This window comes from Cygnus atratus, chromosome 26, assembly GCF_013377495.2.
Source record: "Cygnus atratus isolate AKBS03 ecotype Queensland, Australia chromosome 26, CAtr_DNAZoo_HiC_assembly, whole genome shotgun sequence".
Classification (NCBI taxonomy): domain Eukaryota; kingdom Metazoa; phylum Chordata; class Aves; order Anseriformes; family Anatidae; genus Cygnus; species Cygnus atratus.
This window is the reverse complement of record NC_066387.1, coordinates 295,546-322,167: the sequence shown is the minus strand read 5'-3', so window position 1 is coordinate 322,167 and position 26,622 is coordinate 295,546. Positions and strand designations below refer to the sequence as shown.

The 26,622-nt window shown below is 61.5% G+C and overlaps 3 protein-coding genes across 4 annotated transcripts; all 3 read right to left on the bottom strand.

Moving 5' to 3' along the window:
- Positions 1 to 1,570: 1,570 nt before the first annotated feature.
- BSG (basigin (Ok blood group)) lies at positions 1,571 to 15,235 on the bottom strand. 2 transcript variants are annotated; one of them, XM_035569929.2, is made up of 8 exons: positions 15,080 to 15,234; positions 8,753 to 8,909; positions 7,030 to 7,118; positions 6,418 to 6,545; positions 5,929 to 6,202; positions 3,648 to 3,672; positions 3,244 to 3,312; positions 1,571 to 2,703 (listed from the first exon to the last, which is right to left on the bottom strand). In XM_035569929.2, the coding sequence occupies exons 1-7, from the start codon at positions 15,159 to 15,161 to the stop codon at positions 3,255 to 3,257; spliced, it is 813 nt and encodes a 270-aa protein (XP_035425822.1). In that variant the 5' UTR covers positions 15,162 to 15,234; the 3' UTR covers positions 1,571 to 2,703; positions 3,244 to 3,254. The 2 variants fall into 2 exon arrangements, 1 of the variants encoding a protein (XP_035425822.1); XR_007709152.1 differs by having other exon boundaries at positions 3,244 to 6,202; positions 15,080 to 15,235.
- A 3,008-nt stretch (positions 15,236 to 18,243) lies between these two features.
- On the bottom strand, positions 18,244 to 23,610 carry CDC34 (cell division cycle 34, ubiqiutin conjugating enzyme). The gene is made up of 5 exons (XM_035569938.2): positions 23,357 to 23,610; positions 20,490 to 20,576; positions 19,795 to 19,892; positions 19,573 to 19,707; positions 18,244 to 19,091 (listed from the first exon to the last, which is right to left on the bottom strand). The coding sequence occupies exons 1-5, from the start codon at positions 23,531 to 23,533 to the stop codon at positions 18,881 to 18,883; spliced, it is 708 nt and encodes a 235-aa protein (XP_035425831.1). The 5' UTR covers positions 23,534 to 23,610; the 3' UTR covers positions 18,244 to 18,880.
- A 425-nt stretch (positions 23,611 to 24,035) lies between these two features.
- On the bottom strand, positions 24,036 to 26,060 carry TPGS1 (tubulin polyglutamylase complex subunit 1). Its single transcript, XM_035569960.2, has 2 exons — positions 25,729 to 26,060; positions 24,036 to 25,558 (listed from the first exon to the last, which is right to left on the bottom strand). Exons 1-2 carry the CDS (start codon positions 26,058 to 26,060, stop codon positions 25,027 to 25,029), a joined length of 864 nt encoding a protein of 287 aa, XP_035425853.1. The 3' UTR covers positions 24,036 to 25,026.
- Between the last annotated feature and the right edge of the window lie 562 nt (positions 26,061 to 26,622).

Here is a 26,622-nt window from a genome sequence, read left to right as displayed (position 1 = left end):
CCCCCGCGGGGCTCCCGCCGCTCGGCGCGCCCCGGGCCCGTCCTTCCCCGACGGCTCCGCCGCTCAGCCCCGAGCAGCCGGCCGGGGCAGCGGCCGGGACCCGCCGCGGGGGCAGAGGCTCCCGAGCGCCACGAACGGGCTCCGGGAGCGGCGGCGGCGGCGAAGCCCCGGGGAGCGCACGGCCCCGGAGCCGGCCCGGGGCAGCGAGCGGGGCGCGGGCACCACCTGGTGCTCGCCGCGCAAAAACGCACCCGGGGGTGCCCCGGAGCCGCGGCCTCGGCCCCCGCACCCTGCCCCTGCCTCGGAGCCCCCCGGCGCCTCCCAGCGCCCTCCGCAAGCAGCGGCCAATCTCCAAAACGCCTCCGAGTGCGAAGCCCCCGCCTGCCCAGGTCCCGCCCGGCCCTGCAGGGACGCGAAGCGCTCCGGGAGCCGGCGCCGCGTCCTCGCTTCGGCGGGAGGCTGCAGGCACCGGGGCGAGCGGGCGGCACCGGCGGGAGCCGGGTGCTCGGGGCCGGCCCCTGCCGCCCGGTGTCGGCCCCGCAGCTCCCGGCAGGGAGCAGCACGGGGCCGCTCCCCCCCCCGGCTCCCCGGCCGCTGCCAGCCCCGCCGAACAAAAGGCACAAGCAGGGCTTTGTGCCGGGGCGGGCAGGCCCCCTAATCCTCATCGAGGAAATTAAGCCACGCATTGATTTTTATTTTTCTTTTTTTCATCACCCGCGAGCCCGGGGCCGGCGGTGCCAGGGCTTGCATAACCCGCCGACGTGCAGCAGGACCGCGCCGCCCCGGGGCCACCGGAGCAGTTACCGGCTGCTGCTGCTCCCGGGGCCAGGCCCCCCGCCCGTGACCCCCCAGGCGGGGAGAAGCAGCTCCTGGTGCAAAGGGAGCCCAGCTGCACGGCCCCCCACAGGATGGGGAGCCCCTACCGCATCCTCTCTGCAGGAACCCCGCTGCACGCAAAGGAAGCGGATGGAGGCCTTGCAACCATGTTTTGCCCCCCAGGAAAGAACAGGGAAAAGAAAGAAATTGCTTAGAGAGGTGAGAGACGTGCAAGCAGCAAACTCAGATGCTGCAGTCTCTGCTCCTGGGGGTCAAGTCAGCAGAGAACCTTCACTGCTGCCACAGTCTCCTCTTCAGCCTGGCCTCACACCTCCCACATTCACCTCCCTCCCCTTGGGCTTGCAGGAACTGAGAGGTCCCAGCCAGTCCCACACATTCTGGATCACCCGACAGGGCTTTAATAGCCCTTGGAGGATGAAGTCCCAGGGAACTGAGATCCCAAGAACCTGCAGCCCAGCTGGGACACGACCCAGAAGCCAGAGCAGGAAGGCAGAGCTTGCCTGAAGAGGCAGCACACAGCACCCATCCCCAGAGTTGCTCACCTCCCTTTGTAAGCGCTTGAACACCTCTCAGGGTGCACACGCTCGTGATCAAAGAGTAGTCAGAGCTGCACTAGCCTGGGGGACAAAGCTTTGTGTCCAGAAGCCAGAGGAGCCAGAAAGGGGTGAGAGGAGGTCAGGAAACCCATGGGCCCACCTAGGAGGTAAAAGAAAGACCAGAATCCAAACCAAGGTGGAAAAAGAGAGAAAGGAATTATCTTTATTTGTGAATTATGTTAACAGATGGAACAGCTCAATGCTACTCAGCAATAAAGGTATTAGACACCACTGAGCATTCATCTGCTCTCAGGCTCCTATGTTGCACAAACACCAAGATGGCCCAAGCACAAGAACACATGCTGTCACACCGCCCCCCACCACACCGCACCCCTAGCATTCACCCCACACTCTGCCCCCAGACCCCAGTGTAGCCACTTGAGAAGCAATACTAACAACCCATTAAATAAGTTAACACAAATCATGTTTAGCCAGTGTCCAGCTGTAACACTGTCTCCTGGTTGTCTGTTTCCGAGTGTGACCACCAAGAGCATCCCTGGAGGAGCCGGGGGGAACGCCTGCCCCACAGCAGGGCACTGGGGCAGCGCATGCTGGGAAGCAAGCGGCTCACACCTCCACAGGAGCCACCCCAGACAGTGCCCAGGGGCCCTGCACGAACAGCTTATAGGACACAGGCTGCTTCCAAGCAAGGGAAAGGCGCAGCCCTGCTCCAGGTAACGCACTGGGAAAGACCCAGAGCTGCCCTCCTAAGATGCTCTGAGGGATGGGGTCACCTCCAGAAGGTTGCTACAGCAGTTTCCTCCTGACCTGCATGTGTAGGGCACGACAGCCCTGCTGGGAACCCAGGCCAGCCATGTCTGGTGGAGCAGCCCTCAAGGAACTGTGCATTTTGCTGCCACGCTCAGGTCGGCTCTCCGCAGCTCCTTGTGTGGCCTCCAACACTGAGGTGGGGCAAGGAGGGCATTTCAGAACAGCCCCCCCAGCGCACGCTGCTCTTCAAGAGGAGAGGAAGAGAAGTTGTACTCCCACCCACCCGCTCTGCACCAACATGAAGAGACCTAGGACAGACAGCCAGTGACCAAGACTACCAGAAACAAGGGATTTATGCTTACAGGTAGAAAAACCCTCCCACAACTCTTTTTTTTTTTTTTAAAAAAAAAAACATCACGTGTATTTTAGTTTCTACAACTTAAGTTCCTTTAGAAAGTGAAGTAACTCAATCGCAAGGACACACTAGAATATTTCACGGTGCTATTTTACCAAAGAAAAAGAAAAAAATGTCCAGACGAGTTCTTCAGCTACATATCACCTGGAGTGAAAGAGAGAAAAGCCATTTAGATAACCTAGCAGTACCATAAGGCCATGCTGTGCTAGAGGGGGGCTGATAAAGCAGGACAAAAGCTGCCTTGAATAAAGCTGTGGGCTTGGACTCATCTCTTGCTCAAGTCCAGGGCACAAACTACTGGGTAGTCCTAACCCTCCCGTGCTGCAAGACCCCCACTGTGGAGCCCAACACTCTCCTGCCTCCCTCTGCTCAGAGGCCAGGCCCTGCTGAGTGTGCCTCACGCAGTCCCAGCAGCTTTGGCAGTTTCCTACAATACTGCTCATAGCCTGTGCCTGAACTTCACAGCAAGGCTTCCTTCCCTCTCCCAGGAACCGCACTATGATGCTGGGCCAAGGGAGCCTTTGCCCACATGGCTTTTACAAGCTGCTGAAGAGCCCCGGCTGGGTTCCAGCCGGACACAAGCACCTCCGGACAGCCGTATGAGCCCCTTGCTGTGAGGAGGTGAAGACACCTGGCTCAGCAGCTGCTCTCAGCTGCAGCTCTGCCCTTGGGAGCAGCACTCACCTGGCCCCTGCTTAGTTAGCGTTTCTCTGGCGGACATTCTTGTCCTTGTGGTTTGTGGCATTACTTTTCCTGGAAAGAGAAAAGGGAAAAAAGGGGCAAGTGAAGACAAAGCACAAAAACCCACCCTACCCACTAATGCGATTCGTACCCAAATAGATGCTCAAGATACAGCAAGGTGAGTTTAGTTGCCAAAACAATCAGTTTCAGAGACCTCTGTACCATTCTAAGTTGTATGCAGTTCATATAGAGGCCACAAAAAAAAAAAAAAAACATGGGAAGGGGAAGTCCCCCCGGAAGCTAACATTGTATTCCTGCACCAGCTCGCTTTTATATTCAAAGCAGATTTCCTGATTAATGTGATCTGCCAGTACAAACAGGACTAAGTAGAAAAACAAGGTACTTACAGAGGTGCAGAACCTCCATCATCATCTTCATGTTCAGGACAGCACAGAAAAAGAAAGAACAAACAGTGTCAGGGAAACACACATACAAAGTAATCCCTGCCTCTCTTCCACCTCTGTAACTCTGGGGACCAGCATCCCGAGAGGTGACAGGATTCTGGACACCGCAGGTCACCGCAGACAGGGCTCCCATTTCACCACGGCTGGGGGGAACAGGGGGGCTACTTCTTAGAACACTACCACCCCCAGCATGAGTTTTAAGCTGCTTCTTGTCTAAGCTTAGACATAAGCTCCTGTTACGCAGTTGCTTCTGTTGGCACAGCACGGGCACAACCAGGTCTCCTACTCCCCATCAGCAGAGGTCAGGTCTGGTGCTTTATTAACCTCGAGGCACACCTGAGACTATCCAGGAAGCCACAGAAGCAGAATTACACAGGGAAGTGTCCAGGCAGCCTCAAGCAGCACTGCTGACCACTAACATCAGTTAACATCCACACCCCGTGTCCCCAGCCAGTCCTCCCACTAGCACCCAGAGCTGTAATGGGAGCCACAATCCACTCGGTGGGACAGCACACCCAAGTACTTGCTGCTCTCACACCTGTTAACAGCTCCCAGATCTGAACACAAAGTCAAGGCTGCAGGAACGAGGCTTTCAGTATCCACGTAAAGCCCTTCTTCCTCCCTGCACATCTTGTGAAACAAAACAAACACTGCACGCCACGTTCTTGCTACGCAGAGAAACACAGCTAAGAAAACACCTTTGCCAACAAGTGCCAAGCCCTGGGACCTTTCACCAGCTCCTCGCAATCTGCCACTTTCCAGAAGAGGGTTCCCATAACCTCCTCCATGGCCCAGGCTTCCGTTCAAGCAGCGCTGAGGGGTCAGACCCGAGCTCTAAACTCGGGGCTGCCTTGGGCACCAAGACCTGCACACAGCTGGTGAGAGGACACGGCTGGAACCAGCTTCCACTTACCATTTGAGGTGGCACCCAGCAGCAGAGAAGGGAAGAGTGGAAAGATAACACCAGCAAGGAAATCAGGCCATACTCAGGCTGGACTCTTCCCATCCCAGGTAACAGGGAGCAGCCAGCTCACCGCCACACACCCGAGGCTCAGCAGCTCTCTAAGCTGGCTCAGCACTGCCTTCCTGAGGCTTTCGAGGAGCAAGATGCAGCTTTACACTGTCCTGTTGTAGCATCAAGTGCAATGCTGTATTTTCATCCACAAGCACTTGGGAACCTGAGCTTAAGATCTCTGGCTGAGGAGCCGCCAGAGGAGACCTGCCAGTATTACAGGACCTGTCGTCATCTGTCAAAGGCTCCACCACAACTCAGACAGAGCTGAGCAGGATCTGGACTCAGCTGATACCAGCTGAAACCACACTCAGAAAAACAGGCTACAGCTTTTTTTGCTAAAAGATGTAGCTACAGCCATTCTTAAGTAGACATCTGCCTTCCAGCCAAGAGCACCGTGCCAGAGGGCAACACATTTACTTATAAAACCGCCTCGAGTAGAATCTCCCAAGCTCTGCAGCCAGGCAGGGATACTCAGTTTTAGTCCCTCTGCTTCCCTTCACACCACCCAGTCCACCTGATGTGCTGTTCCCCTGCAAAGGGCGAAGGTGACTGACCCAGCCAGCAGGAAGGATATCGAGCATTTACACTGCATTGTTAGCGGGATCAGATAAGGGAGGGGCTGCTGGGGCTAACACAATGAAGATTCCTACCGATAAGGAAAGGGAGGAGCCACACTTCCAGAACAGATTAAAGATAACACCAGGCTTTGAGGAACTCAAAGAGAGCTGGGATGAGTGAATTTGATGACCCAAAACAGATTCACAAGCTGAGGCTAAGCCTATTGTTATGGAACCACTGACAGACTCCCTTCCTTTGCAGCTCAGAAAAGCTCTACTACCTGTTCCCAAATCATTTTCTCCAGAATTTTAACTGTCAAAGAAAACCCTGTCCTGGAGATGCTCGCGTCAGGCCGCTGAACAAAGTGCAGAGGAACTGCTGAGACAAAGGGTCAGGCTGACCTGCACTGAATCTAACTCTGGAGCCAAAGCACAGCTTGCTGAAGGATTGGCAGAAAGTGTGCAAGTACTTCCACACTGAAGTAACCTGGTGGAGGCTATGATGGTTAGACAAGAAGCATTCCTGAGAAGCAGGCCTCCCACTGAGCTGTAGTGCCCCTCTGACAAAGTCTGAGCTCTCTGAGAACAATTTGCCTGCACCCTACAAGCTCCTTTTTCTCCCCAGAAAGATGTAACCCCAGGTGCCTCTTACCATCGAGAACTTCATCTGGCTTCCTCCTCTTCTCGTAGATAAAGATGATGGTGACAAGGACCAGGACTTCTGCCACTATACCCAGGAAGGGCCAGAGCGCTGCCAGACGGCTGCGTACACGCAGATTCACTGTAGCTTCACCCTTGCCAATAGAGTTGATGGCAGTGCAGTGGTAGTCACCCGTATCCTCCTCGATGTTCAGCTTAAGAATGCGTAACTCTGTCTTGTTGCCGCTGGACTTGATAATGTATCGACCAGATCCATTGACGATGGACTAGAAGGAAGGAATAGAGAGCTTCAGGGTACTGCTGGCATGAGGGGAGCTGCTCACGTTATAGGCACAGGTCTAACGCTACAGAAATCCTCCTTGCCACGGCACTAAGGAGAAGGCTACTCTGAAATAGCTAATTCTGATGGGAAGAGGTCCTCTGCCTCCTTGTTGGTAAGTAGGGTATGCAGAAGGGGAGCCAGGACAGACACAGCACTTACCTCTTGATCATTTCTGTACCAGACCCAAGCACTGACAGGAGGAAAAGAGGGATTCTTGCAGGTCAGCACCCCCGTGTCCCCCTCGTTCCCATGCTCAGACTTCTTGTATGCCACCACTTGGGGCAGAACTGCAGCAAGAGAAAAAGAAAGTCAGACACCTCGCCATGGAAGAGACATGAAAGACTCGTTGCAGTCCACCTAGCCACTATCAGACAAAGTTGCTCATAAGGCTTTACTTCAGTTTAAGAAATGTATTAGCGGGTCTTAATCTCTTCATTTGTCCCACATTTGGCATTTTCAGAGCAGGAAGCACCTGAAAGTGCTTCAAGAAAGGCTCAGACAGGTTTGACCACCAGGTACTGCTCTCCTCCCATAGCAGAAGGCTGATTTACTGTAAGGTCCCCAGGCTGACCCTACAGACAGCTGAGTTGCTTGATGTAACTGAGATGCCTCACAGAGCAAACCTGGTAATTCACAAGTAGAGCCCAGCAGCCCTACTGGTAAGGGCTAGAAGCAGCTTTTCAGCTTACTTTGCTACCAAAGCAAAGTGTTCAGGAGGCCACAGCTTCCCCACTCCCCTCCTCAGCTGCAGAAGCAAACCCGTGAAGTTACCTGATATATTCATTTCTCCTTTTATCTCTGGGCTTGTTTTGTAGATGCATTCATAGATACCAGAGTGCTCTTCCTTCTTTCCCTCGATTCTACCAAAAAACAGGTTGTCAGATAAGCATTCAGCTCAGCTACTGTTGTCCAAAAATACACAATTCCAGACCCACAGAGACAGCCCTAGGACACCTGAACAGCAACCTCCTCTACAGGCCGTTTCTCCCATTCCAGCACCAAGATTTGTGCAGCACCACGCACCTGCTGCATCCCTGCTCTCTGCCTTTCTCTCCCCACACATTAAGGACAGCAGAGAGGGATTCCACACATGCCAAGTCTGACATGGGTCTGTCAACTCAGTGATCACTGAGATAACCTGCATCCCAAACCCTGCAAACCAGCAGCTTCCACCCCCTAACCCAAATCACTCTTGCCTCCGGGGCCTCTACAGGGGGGAAAATAAGAGCTGACTGCTAGCCCCTACAGAAGCAGAGAAACAGGACAACACATCTTCACCAGGTACGACTGCAGCCCTGTTAAAAGTCATCCCCTACTGCACCAAGCCCCCGAACACGAAGCGAGCACGGCCACACACCTCCAGCAGTACCTCAGCCCTGCGGTTCACCTCTACAGGAGAGGGACAGGGACCTTAAGACATCAGATTCAGAGGAAGGGTACTCTTCCTGTGCAGGGAAGACTGCTGGGACACATGACAGTGACAGAGAAAAACCCAGGCTGAGTCACTCTGGATTGATCCAAGTGTAGAGAGAGCTCTCCCATTTTTGTCTTTGTGAAGCTGCTGCCCTGAGATTTAGTGGATTATGCTGCACTGCAACAAACATCACATTCTGCAGCTTAGTAATAGCCACTCAGGGGAAGGGGCAAAGTTTCAGTCCCCGGCTGTGCTGGGACAACAGACTGTTTGTTAGCTCTGCTGTACACGGAGCTTCCCACTTCCAAAAACCACTCAGCTAAGGAATTGAGGTCACGCGAGGGAGGCTGGGTTATAAATACTTTAATCCTTGTTCAGCTCCCTGTTGCTATGGGGAGACAGGCACGTCGGCACTGCCATACAAAAGGACATGATGCCTCTACAGCTGCTGGGTCAGTGCCAGCCGGGCCTGACTGTAATCGGAAAGGAAGGCTCACTGCACTGCCACAATACGGCCGGTATCCCCGGCCCTGCTCAGCTACAGCCTGCAAACAGCTTCAGAGACTAATCTGTAGGCAGCTTCCCCACTCGCTCTGTAGCGGGGAGACGTACGTAAAAGCATGATACACAGAAAACATGGGAGTGTACAGCTCCACGTGCATTTTGGGGCAGCAGGGGCTCCTCTGAGCTCCGCGAGGCAGCCGTGCCATGCTGCTGTCAGTGCTGCGGGCACAGCACAGGCAGTGCAGGGGCCTGGGCCACGCTGCACCTGGCAAACCCAGCCCGGCCGAACTCTGCATGGAGACACGGGGCCACAGGGCTCCTCCGACCAGGAGGACACCGGTGGCACTTTACTTTCCCTCTCTCCGCCTCTTCATTCCCTCCTCTCCCAGAAGTAGGAAGAATGGGGTCTCACCAAAACTTTATTTTGTTCATCTTATGTTCTGAAGTTTAAAAGTTTTTATTTTTGGCAAGACTTCAAGCACTTAGCTTTGAGTTCAGTGGGTAGGAGATATTGCCTCCAGTTAAAAAAAAAAGTCCATGTATAGATTCTTATCTGGCCTTGCACCTGACACTTACATGTAACTGGTGAAAGCGCTTGACTCCATGTCTGTTTGAAGTATCTTGTCTCCATGCTTCCATTCATGACCCTCAATGGCAGAGTAAGGATCAGTTAGGTTGCAGCTGAGGATCAGCTTGCCAGTAGAGTCTGAGAACCCTGTTTGGATGTCTGGACCTGTTTGTAAATAATCCCACTAAAGTTAGCACCTGGTATTCACAAGGTCATGCACCTGCCCAACAACCTGTACCACAAATAGTCAAAACCCACAGTTCCTCACCTCCACCATAGCTTTTCACTTACCTTTGTGGTCAGTTTCCTCCCAGAACTGGTGACACCAGCACAGGAGACTGGAAAGCCAGACAGCTAGGGCCTGACTGCACCTAGCAGTAACAGGACACTGACTCTACGGCTGCTCCCACCGGGGTCGGGATCGCTGCCATGTCCTATGGATAGCTTTGAGCCTCCTGCTCAATGGGTGCAGCTCTAACAGAGCTGAGTGCTCAATAAGCAGTGGAAAAAGCCATACTGTGAAGGGCAGTTACAGTAGCACAGCTCCCTGCTTTTATGAGCCACTTTAGTGCTCACTACATGTCAACACCTCCCACAGTCAGAGCAGATTTAGGAACCTGCAGGTAATATAACCTACGGCAGCCAAGGCCCTCTTTTGTGAGGGATAACAAAGGTGACCTTACACAAGCAATACATGCACCATATGATGCAGCCCAAATTTTTATAGTCAGGTTTATTCCTGGGAGAACACAACCATGACTCCAAAAGGTCCTGGACCTCCATGTGCCAAGAAGCAGTAAATTATACATCGTAAGATGAGTCAGACATTTCTACTCAGAGGCAGTGAAGTGCACGGCTGCCATTAGCAGAACCATTACACAGCCCCAGTGGCACTATGTTCCCTGCCCTTCCACACAGGCTCTTCACCTGGAAGGAAGAAGCTTTGCACAGGCCTAACAGACCTGCTTTTCCTCCTACCCCAATTCCACTGGAAGAAGGCTCTGCTGGAGTTTTGTACTCCCTAGTACGCTTCAGGATTCATGAGACCTTAGCAGGACGTTACATCCCCTCACCCTAGCCCAGGTTTCTGTTACCCAGAAGCCAGCAGCCTGTTAGCTCCAGTCCCGTTGCCAGCTCTGGGAGCAGAGGGCACCCGGTCGCTCCCAGCACGCAGCTACGCCACACTCAGCGTCGCACACAGACACGGCCATTTCAAAAATGGTTGCACCACGGGAAACTAAAAGCAGATTTTGGTCCCCACAGCTTGTATCACTAGCAGAAAAGCGAACTTAAAGCAAGACCGCTGACGGAAGCAGAGGCTGTAGGAGCTGTAGGGAAGGGCTGGTTTGTCAGTGGTGGTTAGGGCAGAGTCTACCAGCAGAACCAGGACTTAATTCTGCAAGCCAGCACCGGGACACGGAGGCACTCGGGAATAAGCGACACATTCCAGGTCTTTGGCTCCAGAAAAGGCACGGGGTTGCTGAATGGCATTTTGGTTGGGAAGTCACAACCCTTTTTGAGGGCCATTTTGGGTCAGGTCAGAGGCAGTGAGGGAGATGACACAGGGGGGAGTCTCTCGGTTCTACAGCCAGGGTGGGAAGGTGAGGGGGCTCTGGGGAGTCACAGGACACGGGTGCAGGGGTGAGCATGGCGGGAGACTCAAGACACCAGTGTCCGAGCAAGTGCCAAGGCCTCAGGACGGCCACTCACGTTCGATGACAAAAACGTTAGCCTGTGAACGGATCCACTTGACTTTGGGGCTCTTCGACAAGTGGTTGCGGTCAGGGTCGTTGCTGGCCCGGCACTCGTACGTGCCCGAGTCGTCGCCCGTGAGGTTTGCGATGTAGATGGTGCTGGTGGAATGCAGGTTGTAGGTGGCGTTGATTTTGACACGGTCCTGCCGTGCACCATCCCAAAGCTGAGCATAGGTCTCATTTGGCTCGTTCCCCTCAAACCACCACTGGATCTCAGGGATGGGATTGCCAATCGCCTCGCAGTACAACTCGACGCTGTCCTGAGTCAGTCTCTTTTGAGACAGCGGTGACTTTATAAAACCAGCTACGAGTTGAAGAGGTATTAGTGCAAAGTGTTAGTGCAAAGCAAGAATTCACCCTCTACAAGCAAAAAAAAAAAGCCATCGAGAAGATGCCACAGTGTTCAGATCAGAATCCTCTCCCTCCCCACTCTCTAGACTCCGTCCAGCCACGCAGCTCAGACAGGGCCCTGGCTCTGAATAGTTGTGCCTCCAGGCAGCAAGGCCTCCCACCGCAAGACCAGAACACCAGAAGCATGTACGGTATCTGCCAGGATCCAAGCAAGAACCCTGGCACTGCCTCTTCTTCTGCAAGGGCCGGCTCCCCAAGGCGGCGCTCACTGGGGCCGGCCGAGAGCCCCCCAGCCTCGTACCTCGGCCAGGAGAGAGACAGACCCGCAGCAAGGTCAGGGCCAAGGCAGCAGCGGGTTTCTGCCCCGGCCTCCACAGACCCCACTGCTCGAGCATCCCACCAGGCGTCTGCACTGGTGGGCACCACAGCGAGCACGCAGCGAGCCCCTGCCTGCCACCTGTGTCGGGACAGCCCCACCACAGCAAAACGCTTCCCTAGACACATCTGTGCATGTATACGGAACACGCTGAGGCACCGTTCCTTGTCGTAACATCATTTCCACCTGGAGAACGCCAGCTGGGTACCCGAAGTGCCTACCCATCAAAAGCACCGCATGCAGCACAGATCTCCCGCTGCACAGAGATGCTTCTCACCCACCTCCTCCCCAGCCCCACGCTCCCAACCGTGACCTGGAGCTGGCCAGAGCCTGGCGCTGACCCAGCCGCCACATGGCCACAGGCACCGGGCCACCCTGCTGCTCTCCTCTGCGTCTCACCGCTCCACTCATTAACATGCAGACACTGCTAAACACCTTACTGATACAACTGCCTGGGTTTTGTGGGCTTTTTTTTTGTGTGTGTGTGGTTTTTTGAGATTGTCTTGCAGTCCGCAAGATGCCACAAACGAGGTGAAGAAATTTCTAACGTCTGTTGTCACACAACAAAATCAGATTTTCCATCTGACAGACAACTCTGCAGAGGTAAATTAGTAATAAACAGCCTAAAAGCAGAGACACCCAGAACAACGGCACTCTTCAAGTTGCTCCTGTGCTCGGAGCCCTGGCTCTCAGGAAGCCGACAGCCCAGAGACAGCCCCAAAAGCCCCAGGGCTGCAGGAAGCCAAGCTGCCCGCGGTGCCTCCAGGCTGTTATCAGCTGTGACCAGCAGCCCGCGGAGGGGAGCCGGCACCAATCGCTCCAGGACAGCGGGGGAAAGAGCAGGGCCCCGGGAGGGCTGTTCCCGGAGGCCAGGAAGAGACATCACACCAACGTCAAGGTTACTTACGTGACTCAGTCTGAGCAAGGTTTCAGAAGAACCAGCGAGGCTTGTGACACGTACTTCCTGCACTGACTGCAGGCTGCACTTCTCAGAACCGCCACCAGCAGACTTTAAGGGTATTCCCCGGAAATTTCTGTTACTGAGCACTTGAATTTCACGGTTATACAGGCTGCTCCACACAGGTATCATAACACACAGGCATGAGGGAGGTGGGTTCAGGGCCAATGTCTTTTGGTTTTGAATTTCTGAAGATGTTTCAATAAGAAATCTCATGGCTTATTGAGAGTGTGGAAGCAAACCGGTATTATGAAACCAGCATTGCTCAACCTCAAGGAAAACACAAATGAGTCTGCAAGGTACATTTCAGAGTCCTAAGTAAATCACTTCCACATTCCTCAAAGGAGAATTTAGACTTTTAAAGCTTCAGTATACATAGCTGGAAGAATAAGTGTGCTTGGACAAGCAAGGAGAGCTCTGACCCCCGTCTGGTACAGGACAGCTTTAGCAGACGGCTGATATTTAAAACTGAGGCACCTTTAAAACAGAGGTCAGAGTAGCTCGGGGCTAGAAGAGCCTGCTGCTCTTTCACACGCCAACAACAGTGCTGCTGGCTGCTTCCAGAAACGCAGTAACACCTCTGCAGCAGTTTTAAAGGTTCCAAGCAATTCTGGATTACAGAACTGCAGCAGAGACACCAGAATGATCCTGAACTGGTTTCATGAAGGCACAGGAGGTGGCCGGGGCTCCAGAAGACATACGGGTTCCAGCAAAAAGCAGCTCTCGTGCATCAGAACTTGCTGGAGGCCGCCTCGTGAAGCGCCCAGAGAACAAGCCCAAGAGCCTCCAGGGCCACACTTGCACATTGGCACGGGACGAGCCGCTCGCACGCCTCCTGACGCTTCTGGGCAACAGAATGGGCTTTTACACCTCGGGCCTGTGATTAAACACTCCCAACCACCTTATTTTGAAGAGTCACAGAGCTGACTACTGCACATGTAGGAGCCTGTCCCATTTTAACTGCAGCCTGGTTTAAAATGGGAGCTAGTAAATATCAGTGGGTTTGAGTTTTGTTTTTGTCTCTGGGGGTGGGTGGGGCTTTTTGTTTGTTTTTTAGCAGCTATAAGGTGATTATTGTATGCTGACAAAATAAGCTGTTGCAAGGTTACGTGCTCTGAGTTAGAGGGCACTTCATGCCTTTCAGAGAGGCTAAAAAGCTTCAGCTAGCCCACACTAGTAACAGCAGGTACCCCCTGCACTCACATGGGATTTCACGTCCTCTCCCCTTCCTACACGAGGCAGAGCAACCAAGCAAAGCCCTGGGCATGCCAGGCTGGGGAGAGCACCCACTAAGTCCTGGGGCACACGAGCACTGCTGGCATCAGCCCCCCAGGACCCGTCAGACCTGCCCCCAAGTTCCCCGGGGGGCGAGGGGCTGCGAGCTGCAGCCAGCTCCCCGGGCCAAGGGGCAGCGTCATGCGAGGGCAGATAGCGCTCCCGAGTCACCTTTCAACTAAAAGCAGCCTCCCTGTGCGGAGGGAGGGCGCGGGCAGCACCGGGGGCCTGGTGGGGGCCGGCACCATGCTGCAGGGCACGCTCCCCCCGCGGCCTGACCTTTGCTTCTTGGCCTCAGGGAGGGACTGCCGAAGCGCCGACTTTTTGCCGTTTCCACTAATAGCTCTAAAATGGACTCTCCCCAGAGCTTTGTGTGACCGGGCAGGAGACCTGCACAGGGCTGGGAGCAGAGTCCAAGCACACCCACACCGCTGCCAGCCGCTCTTTGCCGCGAGCCACAAACGCCGCGGCCTCAGCGGTCACCCCCTGGGCCCTGCCCCGAGCCAAGAGCTGAGCGCTGCAGAGGGGCAGAAGACCCCCCCCCACCTCCCAGCCCCCCACCTGGGTCACTGGAGGAGTAAGAGGGAAGGGGACGGGGACTTCAGCAGGAGCACAGAGCAAAACGCGCAGCCCCGGGGCTATTCCCTGCAGCTCCTCGCACCCAGCCCGAGGGCAGGAACGGCCCCCCCAGGCACCCTGCCCTGCACCGGGTCCCTCCCCGGAGGCAGCGGGAGCCGCCCGGGCTGAGCGCCCCAGGCAGGCTCACAGCCGGGGGTCTGCCCACGGACAGGAGGGGAAGCGCCCAGCGAGGGCAGGCAGCGGGGTCCCCCCAGCCCCGAGCCCGACGTGGGGCAGCCACCGGGGGGGCCGCTGACCCCAGGGGAACGTGCCCTCGCCCAGCTCCCCGGGCCGGGAGCGGGGCACAGCCCACGCGGCAATTTTGGGTTATTTATGAGCCCCCCCGACCCTCCCCAGGGCTGCAGAGCGCCGCCCCCGCCCCTGCGCCGCTCCGACGGCCTCGACCCTTCCCCCTGGGTTCGACTCCGAGGCAGCTCCGCGGCCACGGGCGGGCCCCGGGGGCCCGGTGGGGGCAGAGCCTCGGGTCCCGGAGCCCCGAGCACACACCGCGAGGGGAGCACGAGGCGGCGGAGCAGGGCACGGCGGCAGCCCGGGGGCTCCGAGCGCCCCGGGGCCGGGGGGCTGCAGGAACCGGAGCCCCTCAGCTAAGGGGGGGGGGGGGGGGGAACCGGGCACCGCGAGGCGCGTGCGGACGGGCACGTGGCGGGGGGCAGGGCGCAGCACCGGGGAGGCGGGGCCGGGCGGGCAGCCCCCGCTCCCCGCTGCGCCCCCCCCCGGGGCTCCACCGCCGGGGCTCCCGGGCCACGATCCCCCCAGTGCCGGACCCAACCCCGTTCGCCCCCCCCACCTCCCCGCCGCTGCCGCCGCTCCAGGGCCGTGCATAAACCCGAGACCACCCCCCCCGGCACGTCCGCCCCCCCCACCCCGGGGCCGCCGCCCCGTGCCCCCCTCCCCGTTCCCGTTCCCGTTCCCGTTCCCGTTCCCCTTCCCCTTCCCCGGTTCCCGTTCCCCTCCCCTCCCCTCCCGCCCCCCGCCGCCGTACTTGTGCCCTCGCCGCCGGCCGCCAGCACGCCCAGCACCAGCAGCGCCAGGAGCCCGCGCAGCCCCTCCGCGCCCGCCGCCATCGCCGCCCGCGCTCCCGCCGCGCCGCCCGCCCGCTATAAGCGCCGCGCCGGGGCACGGCGGCGGGGGCGGGGCTACCGCTCAGGCCGCGCCCCCCCGGCGCTCCCCGGCGCCAATCGCACGGCCGCTCCCGCGCGCTGCCCCGCCCACCCGGCCGCGCCCGGCCAATCGGAGCAAAGGTTCCGCGGAGCGGCCTCCCGCGGCCCGCCGACCCCCGCGGGGACAGCCGGTTCGGGCCGGTCCCGCCGCGGCCCCGCCCACCGCGCGACGGCAGCCAATGGGAGGGCGCGACCGGGGGGGGGCGCGGGCGGACGCGGGGCTCCCCCCCCGGTTCCACCGCCCGGTCCCCCCCGGTCCCCCCCCCGGTTCCACCGCCCGGTCCCCCCCCGGCCTCCCCGGCTCTCCCCGCGCCCGGTGCCCGCAGTGCGGGGAGCGCAGCACGTCCGCAGGCCGAGGCCGTGCCCGCGGGGCAGGACGGAGAAGCCCCGGGCCCGGTGCGGACAAACCGCCCCCACCGCGCTGTGCCGCGGAGAGCCCCGGGGACGGGAACGGCGCGTGTCCGGTGCCCGAGCCCCCGCAGCCGCCCGCAGCGGCCGCCCTTTGCTCTGTTTGCGCAGCGCCGCCCGCCCCCGGTGGCCCCCGCGCCCCCCCCGCGCCGGCCCAGGGCCGGCTCCCGGCTGCCCCCCGGGGCCGCGGGGCGAGCGGGGGCCCGGGGAGGGCGGCGCAAGGACGGGCCGGTGCGCGGCCGCGGGGCTCCCGGCGGTGCCTCGGCAGCAGCGGGGACCGCCCGGGGGGGCCCCGGGGTTTGCAGCCCGCCCCCCGCCTGCCCGCCCTCCTGTCTGCAGGACGCGGCGGGCAGCACCGGGCAGCACCGGGCAGCACCGGGCGCTCGGCCCACGGCTGGGACATGGCTCCGGGCACCGGGGGGGCGGCTGCTGGGGGCCCTCTGCCCCCGCTCCTCGGCCCCACAGGGCACGCTGGGGGGTTCCCCGCCACCACGGGGGTCCCCGGGCAGGACGGGTGCCTCCCCCCCCCTGCCTCGGCCATCCCGGAGGCGCTGCCAGCAGCCGGGGTGAGCGGGGGCCGCGGCCCCACGCGTGGGAAGGGAACCAGGCAGCGCTTCCCCGGCGGGGGGGGCGAGGCAAAGACAGAGGCTGCCTGCGGACAGCGGCGGGGCCCGCGCCAAGACAAACCGGCGGCCCGGCCCCTGCTGCACGGCCCCAGTCCTGCGAGGGTCACACAGCCTCGGTTGGAGCCGCGAGGAGCGGGGAACGCTCGCGAGCCCAGGTCAGCACCACCGGACATCCCCGGGGCTGAAATCCCGGCCGTGCCTGCAGGCTGGGCCCTGCAGGAGCAGACCCCTCGCTCGCGGCCCAGGCGGGGTTTTCCAGGAGCCCCGGGGACAAGGGGTCTCTGGTCCCCGTTCCCAGCCCAGCTGCAGCCGCCCGATAACACCAAGGTGCCAGGCGGGCGATAGCAGCGCACTGCCGGGTGTTTCGGCCCTGATCACCAGGGCCGGGGGCCCTGCAGGAGAGCAGCCCCATCCCCGGCCCATCCCCGGCCCATCCCTGGCCCGGGCAGTGGTGCTTGGCTGAGGCAGCCCCAGGAGAGCCATGGAGCTCACGGCCGGGGGGACCGGGGGCGCTGGCAGCGGGGCAGGAAGAGCCGAGACAATGGGGCTGCTGACGCCAGCCCCCGCCGCGCTCCCCGTGGGGATCTGCCGGGCTTGTAAACTCCTTAATCCTCCGGAGCGTCTCTTCCCCCAAACTCTGCACCTGCCTCCCAGCACGTCCTGCCCGGCTGCCCCCCCATCCGCTCACATCCTTCCCCCCCACCTGTGTCCTCCCGCACCGGCGGACCCTGCGGTGCAGACCTGGGGCAGAGCACGGGCAGCCTCCCCCCGAGGGTCCCGCTCCCAGCACCCACAGGCACCTCGAGCCGTGCCATGTCCTCGGCCGTCCTAGCCCTGGGACAGGGGGCCCGGTGGCCTCCTGCTACCGCGACACCGGCGGTAGGGAAGCCACCCCTCTCGCCGCTGCCCGGTTTGCACAACCGGGGCTGGGGCATTCCCGGACACGGGGCTGGTGGCAGCTCACAGCCCGATCCCCCGGCATCCCGAGGCAGCGAGAGGCAGCCAGCCGTGAGCAGCCCCAAAGGCGCGCGGGCACAGTGATTCAGGGAAAACATCCACGGCCAGGGACGAGCCCGGGCAGGGTAAGGCACGAAGCAACACGTGCGGCGATGGAGGGAGCAGCCCCCGGGAGGAAAAGGGGAAGGCCAGACCCAGCAGCCCGGGCTGGCGCTGCCCAGTGACCTTGGGAGCCATTTTCCAGCCCCAGTAAAGTAATAATCCTATTCACCTTTTAGCCCGATTTCCTAAGGCAACAAAGCACACGCATTTACCACGTGCGGTCGCAGGTGTCAATCAAAGCCTTATCCCATTTACACATCAGGCAGGGGGAGGTTTTGCTCATCACCGATCCGAGGTGGGGTCACAGTGGGAGCCCTGCGGGGCCAGCAGAGGCCCCAGGCAGGCGTTTTGCAGGGCACAGCCCCGGGGGGAGGGGAGGGGAGGGAGGGGCAGGCAGAAGCCCCCTCCAACCCTTCAGCGTTGCCCCCCCAGCCCAGCAAGGCGCCAGCAACGCCGCTCACGTGTGGTGAGGGCCGGGGGGGCTGAGCCCAGCACCTCGCACATCCCAGCAGGTCCCAGCCCATGGACTTGGGGCAGGGCCCAGCTGCGCCCAGATCAGAGGCACTGGGGGGGGGGGGGGGGGGGGGGGGGGCCTGGGCCCCCGTTGGCCCCTGCTCCGAGCGCAGGGCAGGCGGGTGCTGCCTGGGCAGGCCCCGGGCACGCAGAGCCGCCTGAACCCAACTGTGCTCTCACATTTAAGGCCTGTCCGCAGGCCTGTCCTCCCCCTGGGTTTGGGGAGGGAGGCACGAGGGTGCTGCACGAGCAAAGCCCCCCAGCAGCCCTCGGAGCAGCGCCTCTGCCTGCCAGGGCCGCAGGCGGCGGGGCAGGAGCTTGTCCGGGGCTGGTGCGGAAACCGCTACCACAGGCAGAGCCTCAGGCACCCACACAGCCACTCCCTTAAAGCACTTTATTAAATAGTTTCTAAAAAAACAGAAGCAGAAAGACTCAGAACTACCCCCCCCCTCCCAGCTCGTTAAAAGCTGCGAACAGCCACGTCCTGCCCCACGCCCCCGCTCCGCAGGAAGGGGCGGCAGCGGGGTCCCACACGGGAGGGCCTCACCGCAGGGAAGGGGGAGCTGCGCCCCCTCCGCATTCCCGTTCCTGCTTGGAGGCTGCGGAAAGCTGCACAAAAGCGCCCCTGCTCCCACCCAAAGCGACCGCTCACCAGCTCCACAGCCTCCCCAAACCGCGCCTCAAGAGGAGCTGAACGTGCCCGGACAGCGGGCAGCCAACAGCAGCCGTCCCCGACCCTCCACCCAGGCAGAGCCGCCAGCTCCCCAGCCTCTGTGGGCTCGTGAATGCCCCAGAGAGACTTCCCCGTCCCCACCCAGGAAGTTTTTAAAACAGGGATTATTTTTTTTTGCTTCTTCTACAAAGACAGCGGTGGGGTTTCCTTTACAACAGCAGAATAGTCCCCCTGAGATGTAGAGAGTTAATTTCAGGGCTGACAGATCCTAAATTCAAACCAGTTTGTCCTAGCTGAGGTAAAATTCAGTAGTTTATAGTACGCTTTGCAACGCCAGGGGGCCATCAAGATTCCTCATTGCCAGAGTCATCATCGTCACCGTAGCAGCTGTCTGCTTCCTCCTCCATCTCATCGTCCTCGTAATAGTCGTCATAGAACAGGTCTGAGCCCTCATCTGGGGCCGGAGTCTTGGTCTTCACACAATACTCTGCCAGCGTGGTGGGGACCTTCACACCATCCCGCTCAGCGTCCACCTTTGTTCCCAAGACTTGCTTCCTGGGGGGCGAGAAGCAGGCGGGGTGAGGACAGAGGGGCTCGCACAGCCTGGGCGCTGCATGGCGCAGCCCGGGGACGCAGCTCATCCCTGCTCGTGCCCCAGCCGAAAGGTCACGCACCCCAACAGGACTGGGGGCGCCCCATGCTCACAGGGCCCCCCTTGCCACGCCAGGGCTCACCAGTCCCACAGCACAGCCCCGGCAGCACGACCGTGCCGGCACAGCGTCTGCTGCATGGCCACGTCCTCAGCTCTGGGGCTGACAAGGGCCAGGGCTGACAGCAACAACCAAGCTGGGCACGTACCGCGGCCAAGCTGCTCGTCAGGAGCCGCTCTCGGAGCCAGCATCGCCTCCTACCAGCCTGCAGAAGGGACTGAGCTGGGCAGGCTGTGCCCTCGGGACCCTGCAGCCCCGCACCCCACACGACGACAGCTCAGGAAGCCCCCACGCTGCCAGGGAGCTCTGGGAGCACCCCCACGCACCTGATGATGTCCGTGTACTCCCGGTCCTTCCCTTTGCTCTCCTTCCACTTGCGGTACATCACAGAGGCGTCCACGTTGGCAGGAGAAAAGGTGTTGGGCTCGTTCAGCAGCGAGATCACGCTCAGAAGAATGGTCCTGGCAGCCAACACGCGCGGTGAGAGCCCTGCTGCGCCCCCGGCCCCGCCGCCCCCAGCGCCGCCCCCGCCCTGCCCGCGGCCGTACCGCACGTTCTGCGTCGGGTTCCAGCGCTCCGACGGCAGCTCCCCGCTCTGCGGGTCGTCCACGGGCGGGTGCAGGATGGAGATGCAGACGTCACCGGTCTGGAAGCACACGCGAAGCGGCATCCTCAGGGGGGCTCCCGGCCCGAGCACCCCCCCCCAAGCAGCCCGTCCTCTGCTCCAGTACCCCGGCCGCTCTTCCCTTTGGCTTAAATGAGGTGAGCAAGTCCCAGCCTGTGCTTTTGGTCCCTGGGGAGGGACAGCAGAGCTGGCTGTCCCCGTTATGCTCTCTGCCCCCTCAGGCCTCGGGCAGCACCCCAGGACCGCGGTACAGTACAGGTGGAGCTGCCGAGCCGCCAGCTGTCCAGCGCCTGAACACGGCCCCCCAGAGCCGCAGCCACGGGGCGCTGCGAGCCCCTGCTCTGCATCCACCCTTGGCTCAGGCACCGCGTCCCCGCCAGGCACGCGTGGGAGTCCTCCAGCCTGGAGAGGCTGAGCAACCTGGAAGCAGCTGCAGGATACGAGGCAGGCTGTCGTAAAATCCTCTGTTGGCTGCCTTTCCAATGCCAGGCACCAAATGCCAAAGGCGCAGGGTTTCCAACATTGTGCTCGTGACCAGGGCTTGGGATTTTAATCCCGAGATTACCACGTGCCCTCCCTGTCTGCCCAAGAAGCTTCTGCACTGCCTTGGCCACCTACCTCATAGATGTTGGGGTGCCACATTTTGGTTAAGAACCTGAACGCAGGGGGAGAATAGGGGTAGTCGATGGGAAACCGGAGACGAGCCTGCAAGGAAACAACAGAGAGGAGTTAGCACCGGCTTGTGAGAAGGCAGGGAAGGAAGGGAAGGCCCAGACCTCCCGCTCCCCCCAGGAGAAAGAAGCCGCTGCCAGGCCCAGAGCAGCGCAGCCAAAGCCTCTGCGCCTGCTGGCGGCCACAGGGGGGGAGCTCTGGGGGGTGACCGGAAAACAAACAGGCACCGCTGGCGACTCCCCGGATGTTTTTCTCACCTAAGCCCTTGAGAAACAACTTGCACCTCTGCCAGCCGCTCCCTGCCTCCCCCTTTTGCAATCAGGCGGCCGGCGGAGGGAGGCAGCGGGCACCGGGAGCTGGCGGCACCGGTCGGACCCGCGCGGCATGCAGCAAGGAGGCCGTGACACGCGGGGCTGGCGTTGGCCGGGGGTAGAAGCGGGACCCGAGGCCGGGCAGCAGCCCTGGGCAAAGCCCTGGAGCAGCACCGCAGGGGACACGGCTCCAGCTGGCGGCCAGGGAGCAGACTCCACGCTCCGGAGCTGAACGGGGAAGAAGCATCAGGTGTTTGGCGCTCCGCTCAGCGCGCCGAACCCCTAAAAATAGCTCGTCAACACCGAAAAAAAAGACCAGCCCTAAACCGGCCGCGCTGCATAGCTCAAGCACTAAAAATAAACGCAGATGAAGATCACGCAGCAGCCCACGGCCAGCGCCAGCAGGGACGACAGCGCCCACCGGGCTCTGCAGGCGGTGGCCGCAGGGACATCGATGGGGCAGGCCGGGGCTCACCGCTGGCCTTGGAGCCCACCGAACCTAAGGTGGGCTCTCCGGGCCCCCTGGCACCACGCTTCCCCACGAGGCTGCTCCTCCCTGCGGTGCTGCACGGCCCGTGGCGGCCGGTGGGGCTTTGGGGTGCTCCCAGCCTCTGGAAGCAAACTTCCAGAAGGAGATTCTGCCACCGCTCCCAAAAAAGCCAACAGCCAAAACAAAAAAAAAAACGCTAAGATTTAAGACGAAAGCTCTGAACATTTGTCACATGTGAGAATTTAGAACTCGGACCCATTGAGGGATGGTGTCGATGGAACGGCCCCACGGTGCTTCGGGATCATTGCTCTCTCCCCTCCCTCCTCTTCCAGGGAGCGGGACCCCCGAGCCCAGCGCAGGCCCCGTTCAGAGCAGTAGCTGCACACGAGGCTTTGGCTGCTTCTGGAATTACAGCCTCAGAACCGCGCGGTGCTGCCAAACCCCGCTGTCAGCCAGCGGCCGTGGAGAGCTCAGCGCAGAGACAGAGACGTCCGTCGGTGTCCCGCTGCCCAGCCCCAGGTCCAGGTGCCGCCACCCTCTGCCCCCTGCGCCCCCCAGCTCCGGTCCTCCGGCACGAGCAGACCTCTATGAGTCGGAGGAGCCTCGTGACCGCAGCAGCGGCGCTCTGCCTCGTTAAGCTCGTTACCTGCAGCCTTCCAGGGCAGCCCTTTGTCTGCCTGCTCCGCTCCCTGCGACGTGGGAGAAGGGGTGGGAGAAGCAGCGAAGAGGAGGCTGGGGTGAGCGCTCAGGGCACCACAACAACACAAGGCCCTGTGCTGGGGCCAAGCAGCTGAACTTGGCAAAACAATCCCCTTTGTTATCCTCGAGAGGATCAGAACAAAACTATCCCCGGGCAAAGCGCTCCCCCAGGGGGCTCTGAACGTAGCCACGCTCCGCTGTAAACAAGCGGGCTGATGCTGTCACGAGCCCAAAACGAGCGCACGACCCCTTCCCTCCCCTCCGTTGCCACGGAACAGCGTCAAGCCTGGAAACTCTCAGGTACGGAACGGGAGCACGAGCTGCTGAAATGTGAGAGCTCAGAGCCTCAGGCTGAGGGCCAAGAGAGGCTACGGAGAAAGTCTCCGGGTGAACGTTTCGGCGGCGAGGGAACGCTGACTGGAGCGCCAGGCTCGCCCTCCGCGCTGCTCCAGCCTCCCAGCGCCTCGGCCGGGCCGACCCCGGGCTGGCTGACCGCGGCGCATCCCCACCCTGCCAGCACGGGCTGAGGGAAAACAACCTGCGGCAGAGGAGGGAGGAAGAGAAAGAGGAAGAAAACAGCCGCGTGGGTTGCACAACGCCCGGGAGCGTGCACACACGCACACCCAGGCACACACACACAGACAGACACAGAGACACACACGTCACACACACACAGACACACACGTCTCACTCACGCACACAGACACACACAGACACACACGTCTCACACACACACAGACACACGGACACACACACACGGACACACAGACACACGGACACAGACACACACGTCACACACACGTCCCTGGCAGGGGCTGCGCGGTCCGGCCACGCATGCCCCCAGCCCCGACAGCAGCGCAGCACCGCGCTGGAACTGCCCCGGCTGGGCCTGAGCTGCGCAGGGGGAGCCCCCCGTCCCTTCCCTCCCTCTCTCCTCCCTTCTGCCCCGGCCTGGCGGCGATGCCTGGGGTGCCCCTGGGGGGGGCAATCCGAGCTCGCTCCCCTGCCCCCAGCGGCACAGCCCCTCGGAGCACCGAGGCCCCCTCCCCCGAGAGGAATCCCGGCACGCTTTGGCAGCGGCCACCGCACACCGGCAACCCCCGTCCCCAGACGGTGGCTCCTCCTGCCGGCCCCCCCCGGCCCCCCCCCGGCCCCGGACGCCCCCCGCCTGCCCAGCCCGGCCCCCAGCGCCCCCCCGACCCCCGCCAGCTCCTTTGGCCGCCCCCCCCCTCCCCTCCCCTCCCCTCCATCCCCCCAGCCCAAGCCCCGCACCGCGCCCCCCCGGCTCCCCGAGGCCGCCCCCCCCGCACCACCTTGAAGTAGCCGCCCTCGTAGTCGGTGCCGGGGGGCCCGAAGATGGCCACCTCCCAGGTGTACAGGTCCCCCTCGTCCACCAGCGCCACGCGGAACCCCTCCACGGGCTCCTCCTGCAGCCCCTTGAGCTCCAGCAGCAGCGCCTTCTGCGAGCTGGGCACGGGCGGCCGCGCCATGCCGGGCCCGGGCCGGCCGCGGAGAGGCCGGGGGGGAGGGGGGGCGGCGGGCGCCGGGCGGACGGGACCGGGGGCCGCCGCTCGGGGGGCGCGGGGCACCACGGGAGTTGTAGTCCGACCGCGGGGCGGGGCCAGCGCGGGCTCCTCCCTCCGCCTATCGGAACGCGCCGTCGGGAGAGGGGCGGGGCTAGCAGCGAGCTCCTCCCCCGTGGCGCTGCCCCCCTCGGGGACCCTTCCCGGCAGCCCCCGCGCCCCCCCACGCGGCCGAGGCCGCCCCCGCAGCGCCTCGCGGCCGGGCCCGGCCCGCGGCTGCCCCCGGCGTTAGGGAGCGGCCCCGCGGGCCTCACGCTGCCCCCTCTCCGCCAGGCGGCCTGCGGCGGGCTGACGGCAGCTGCTCAGCCCTCCTTGGGACGGGGAAAAGGAAAAAAGCTGCCCCGAGCTGTGAACGCGACGCACCCTGGCGCTAAGCGCTGCCCAGCTGTAAATAAATTGGCCGCTCAAAATAATAAAAAGCTTTAATGTCTTCCAGTAAACCGATAATTGCACAGTATAAATAATTAACACAGGCAAGTTCAATAAATAACGTACGGCTCAATGCGCGTCTGTTCAACAGCCGAGGGACCTCCCAGGGAAGGGGGGTCGCTCAGTGCCAGGCCGCCACCGGTCGGCAGCGCTCTGCAGGGAAAGTCACCAAGTGCGAGCCTCCATCTTCAGCCTCTGGACTGCAGAAGCTGAGGCGGTTCGGTAAACACGGAGCAGGGATGCAGCGAGAGCAGCTTCTCGCCACCGGGAGCTTTGCAGCTCAGCTCCTGGCAGAGCCCAGCCCAGGCTAGCAGCTCCTCCAGGCCAACCACTTCTCATCTTCTGTGCATTTAAAACATTTTTCTTAACAAGTAATCTTTATCTCACATGTCCTATCAACCCAGTATTTACCTGTGAATCCTCTCAATAGCCCGCGAAGCAGTGAAGCATCATCCCGCGCTTTACAGGTAGGGGTCAAACAAACCCGAAAGCAGAGACAAAGCTCCCTGCTGAAGCTGCACAAACACAACTGCCAGGTCTAGCATGAAACTGTGGGATATCTGGAGATCCAGCCCCGCATTCAGTTCATTCTGGCTCCTTTTTAATGACTAACACTGGCCTACAGTTTACAGGCCTCCTCGCAAGTTCCCAGTTAATGCCTAAAAAAAGACTTTCTGATGCCAGCAGGAAATAGAGGGGCTACAGCTAGGAGAGACACATCCGGACATGGAAACATCAAGTGCCAGAGCTGAGTGGGCACCTGTAGTGCTCAGAACAAGGAAAGGAGCATGGAAATTAGCAGTCTCTCATCAAGCAGACCCAGGGCTCATCAGGCAGTACCCGACAAGCCCACCCGTGCCTCATTGCCCAGCTCGGTTCCAGGGACTGAAGCCTCCGTAACATAAACTGCTCTGTCCAAAGCACTTCGGGAATTAGAACTGGAAGCAGCGAGTGTTGTTCCCACCTGGACGTTAGTCAACAGGCTTCACTTTTGCAACAAATAAGGCCGAGGCCTTCTTCAGGAACTCGTCCCTGCTCATGGAGGCACTCAGCTTCCTCTCCTGAAGCGCCCGGTCCATGGCCAAGGCCAAGCAGTCCGGCCCCAGCTTGGAGCCCGCCTCCAGGTACCGCACGGGCACCGAGAAGTCGCTGCCTCCCAACGCCTCCTCCAGCGTGCGCAGGACGGCCTGGCAGACCCTCTTGTCCGCCGCGCCCGTGCCGCCGTCCAGGACGTCGTACAGGGTGTGCGCCTTGGCCACGAACTCCAGCAGCACGAAGCAGGTGAGCACGCCGTAGCGGAAGACGTCGAAGGGCACGGCCTCGTGGTCCCGGCACTGCACCCTGCGCAGCAGCGCGGCCGCCACCTCCTGTGGCGCAGCCCCGAGCTGGCAGATGCGCCGTAGCAGCTCGCTGTACAGCCGCCCGTCCACGCCCGGCCGCCGCCGCCGCCCGCTGGCGCCCAGCACCTCGTAGGCCGTGCTGATGTTGTTGTTGAACGCCGTCCTGCCGCGACACGGAGCAAAGAACACACGGCCTTACCGCGGGGCCCCTCCCAGAACTACAGCTCCCAGCGTGCCCCGGGCGCCCGGCCAGGGACGCGTGCGGTGCCGCCACCGCGGGGCACGCCGGGAGCCGTAGTCCGCCGCCCGCTCCCCTCCGCCGCCCGCCCGCACCTGTGGGAGTGGTGGGCCAGGCGCACGTACCACAGCGCCCGGGCCAGGCGCTGCGGCGGCGCCGGGAGCTCCGCGGCCGCCTCGGCCGCCCCGGGGCCGCCCAACACCAGCCGCTCGAAGTAGTCGGCCAGGAAGGAGACCGGCTCCTCGGGCCGCGCCTCCAGCACCTTCAGCAGCGCCTCCCGCACCATGGCGGTGACGCCGCTCCGCAGCAGGAACTCCGCCTCGCCCCCCGGCCCGCCGCCCGCCGCCGCGCCGAGCGGCTCCGCCGGGCCGCTGCCTGCCGCCGGGGCCGGGGCGGCGGCCGCCCGCCGCTTCTCGTACGCCGCCATCTTAGCTGCGGGCAGCGAAGGCGGGCCCCCGCCATCTTGGTCGCGCACAGCCAGTCCGCCGGGGCCGGAAGCTCCCGCGCCGCCATCTTGAGCACTGGCAGCCAATCCGCGGGCGGGACGTGCGGCGGGCCTGCCCCCGCCGTCGCCTCGCGCATCCAATCAGCGGGAGGGAAGCCGTTGCCACGGCGCTGAGGCGCCGCCGTCGGGCGAGGCCGCGGGCCGCCATCTTGAGTGTGGGCAACGGAGCCGTGAGGCGCTCCGGCCGCCATGGCTGCTCCGGGCAGGAGGCCCCGCAGCGCCGGGACGCGGCAGCGCTCGAGGCCCCGCGCCGCCGGTGGCCGGGCCTGGTGTCCCGGAGCGCTGCGGGGCCGGGACGGGGCTGTGGCGCCGCCGCGGTCTGCACTGGGGACAGCAGGACAGACCCGCGGGATCAGCCTCGGGGCACAAATAAATCCGAATAAACCCAAATAAACCCAAATAAATCCAAACACGATCAAATAAATCCGAATACACCCAAATAAGTCCGAATACACCCAAACAAAGCCTTTATTTGGCAGTAACG

Coding starts and splice junctions, on each gene's coding strand:
- BSG (XM_035569929.2), bottom strand. CDS start 15,161: ATGGCGGCGGGCGCGGAGGGGCTGCGCGGGCTCCTGGCGCTGCTGGTG. Junction 8,910..15,079: donor GGCCGGCGGCGAGGGCACAA/GTACGGCGGCGG, acceptor ATTTACAAACAG/GTCCAGACATCCAAACAGGG. Junction 6,546..7,029: donor AGGAGAAATGAATATATCAG/GTAACTTCACGG, acceptor CTCTTGCTGCAG/TTCTGCCCCAAGTGGTGGCA.
- CDC34 (XM_035569938.2), bottom strand. CDS start 23,533: ATGGCGCGGCCGCCCGTGCCCAGCTCGCAGAAGGCGCTGCTGCTGGAG. Junction 20,577..23,356: donor ACGAGGGCGGCTACTTCAAG/GTGGTGCGGGGG, acceptor GTTTCCTTGCAG/GCTCGTCTCCGGTTTCCCAT. Junction 19,893..20,489: donor GGCACCCCAACATCTATGAG/GTAGGTGGCCAA, acceptor GTGTGCTTCCAG/ACCGGTGACGTCTGCATCTC.
- TPGS1 (XM_035569960.2), bottom strand. CDS start 26,060: ATGGCGGCGTACGAGAAGCGGCGGGCGGCCGCCGCCCCGGCCCCGGCG. Junction 25,559..25,728: donor CTGGCCCACCACTCCCACAG/GTGCGGGCGGGC, acceptor GTGTCGCGGCAG/GACGGCGTTCAACAACAACA.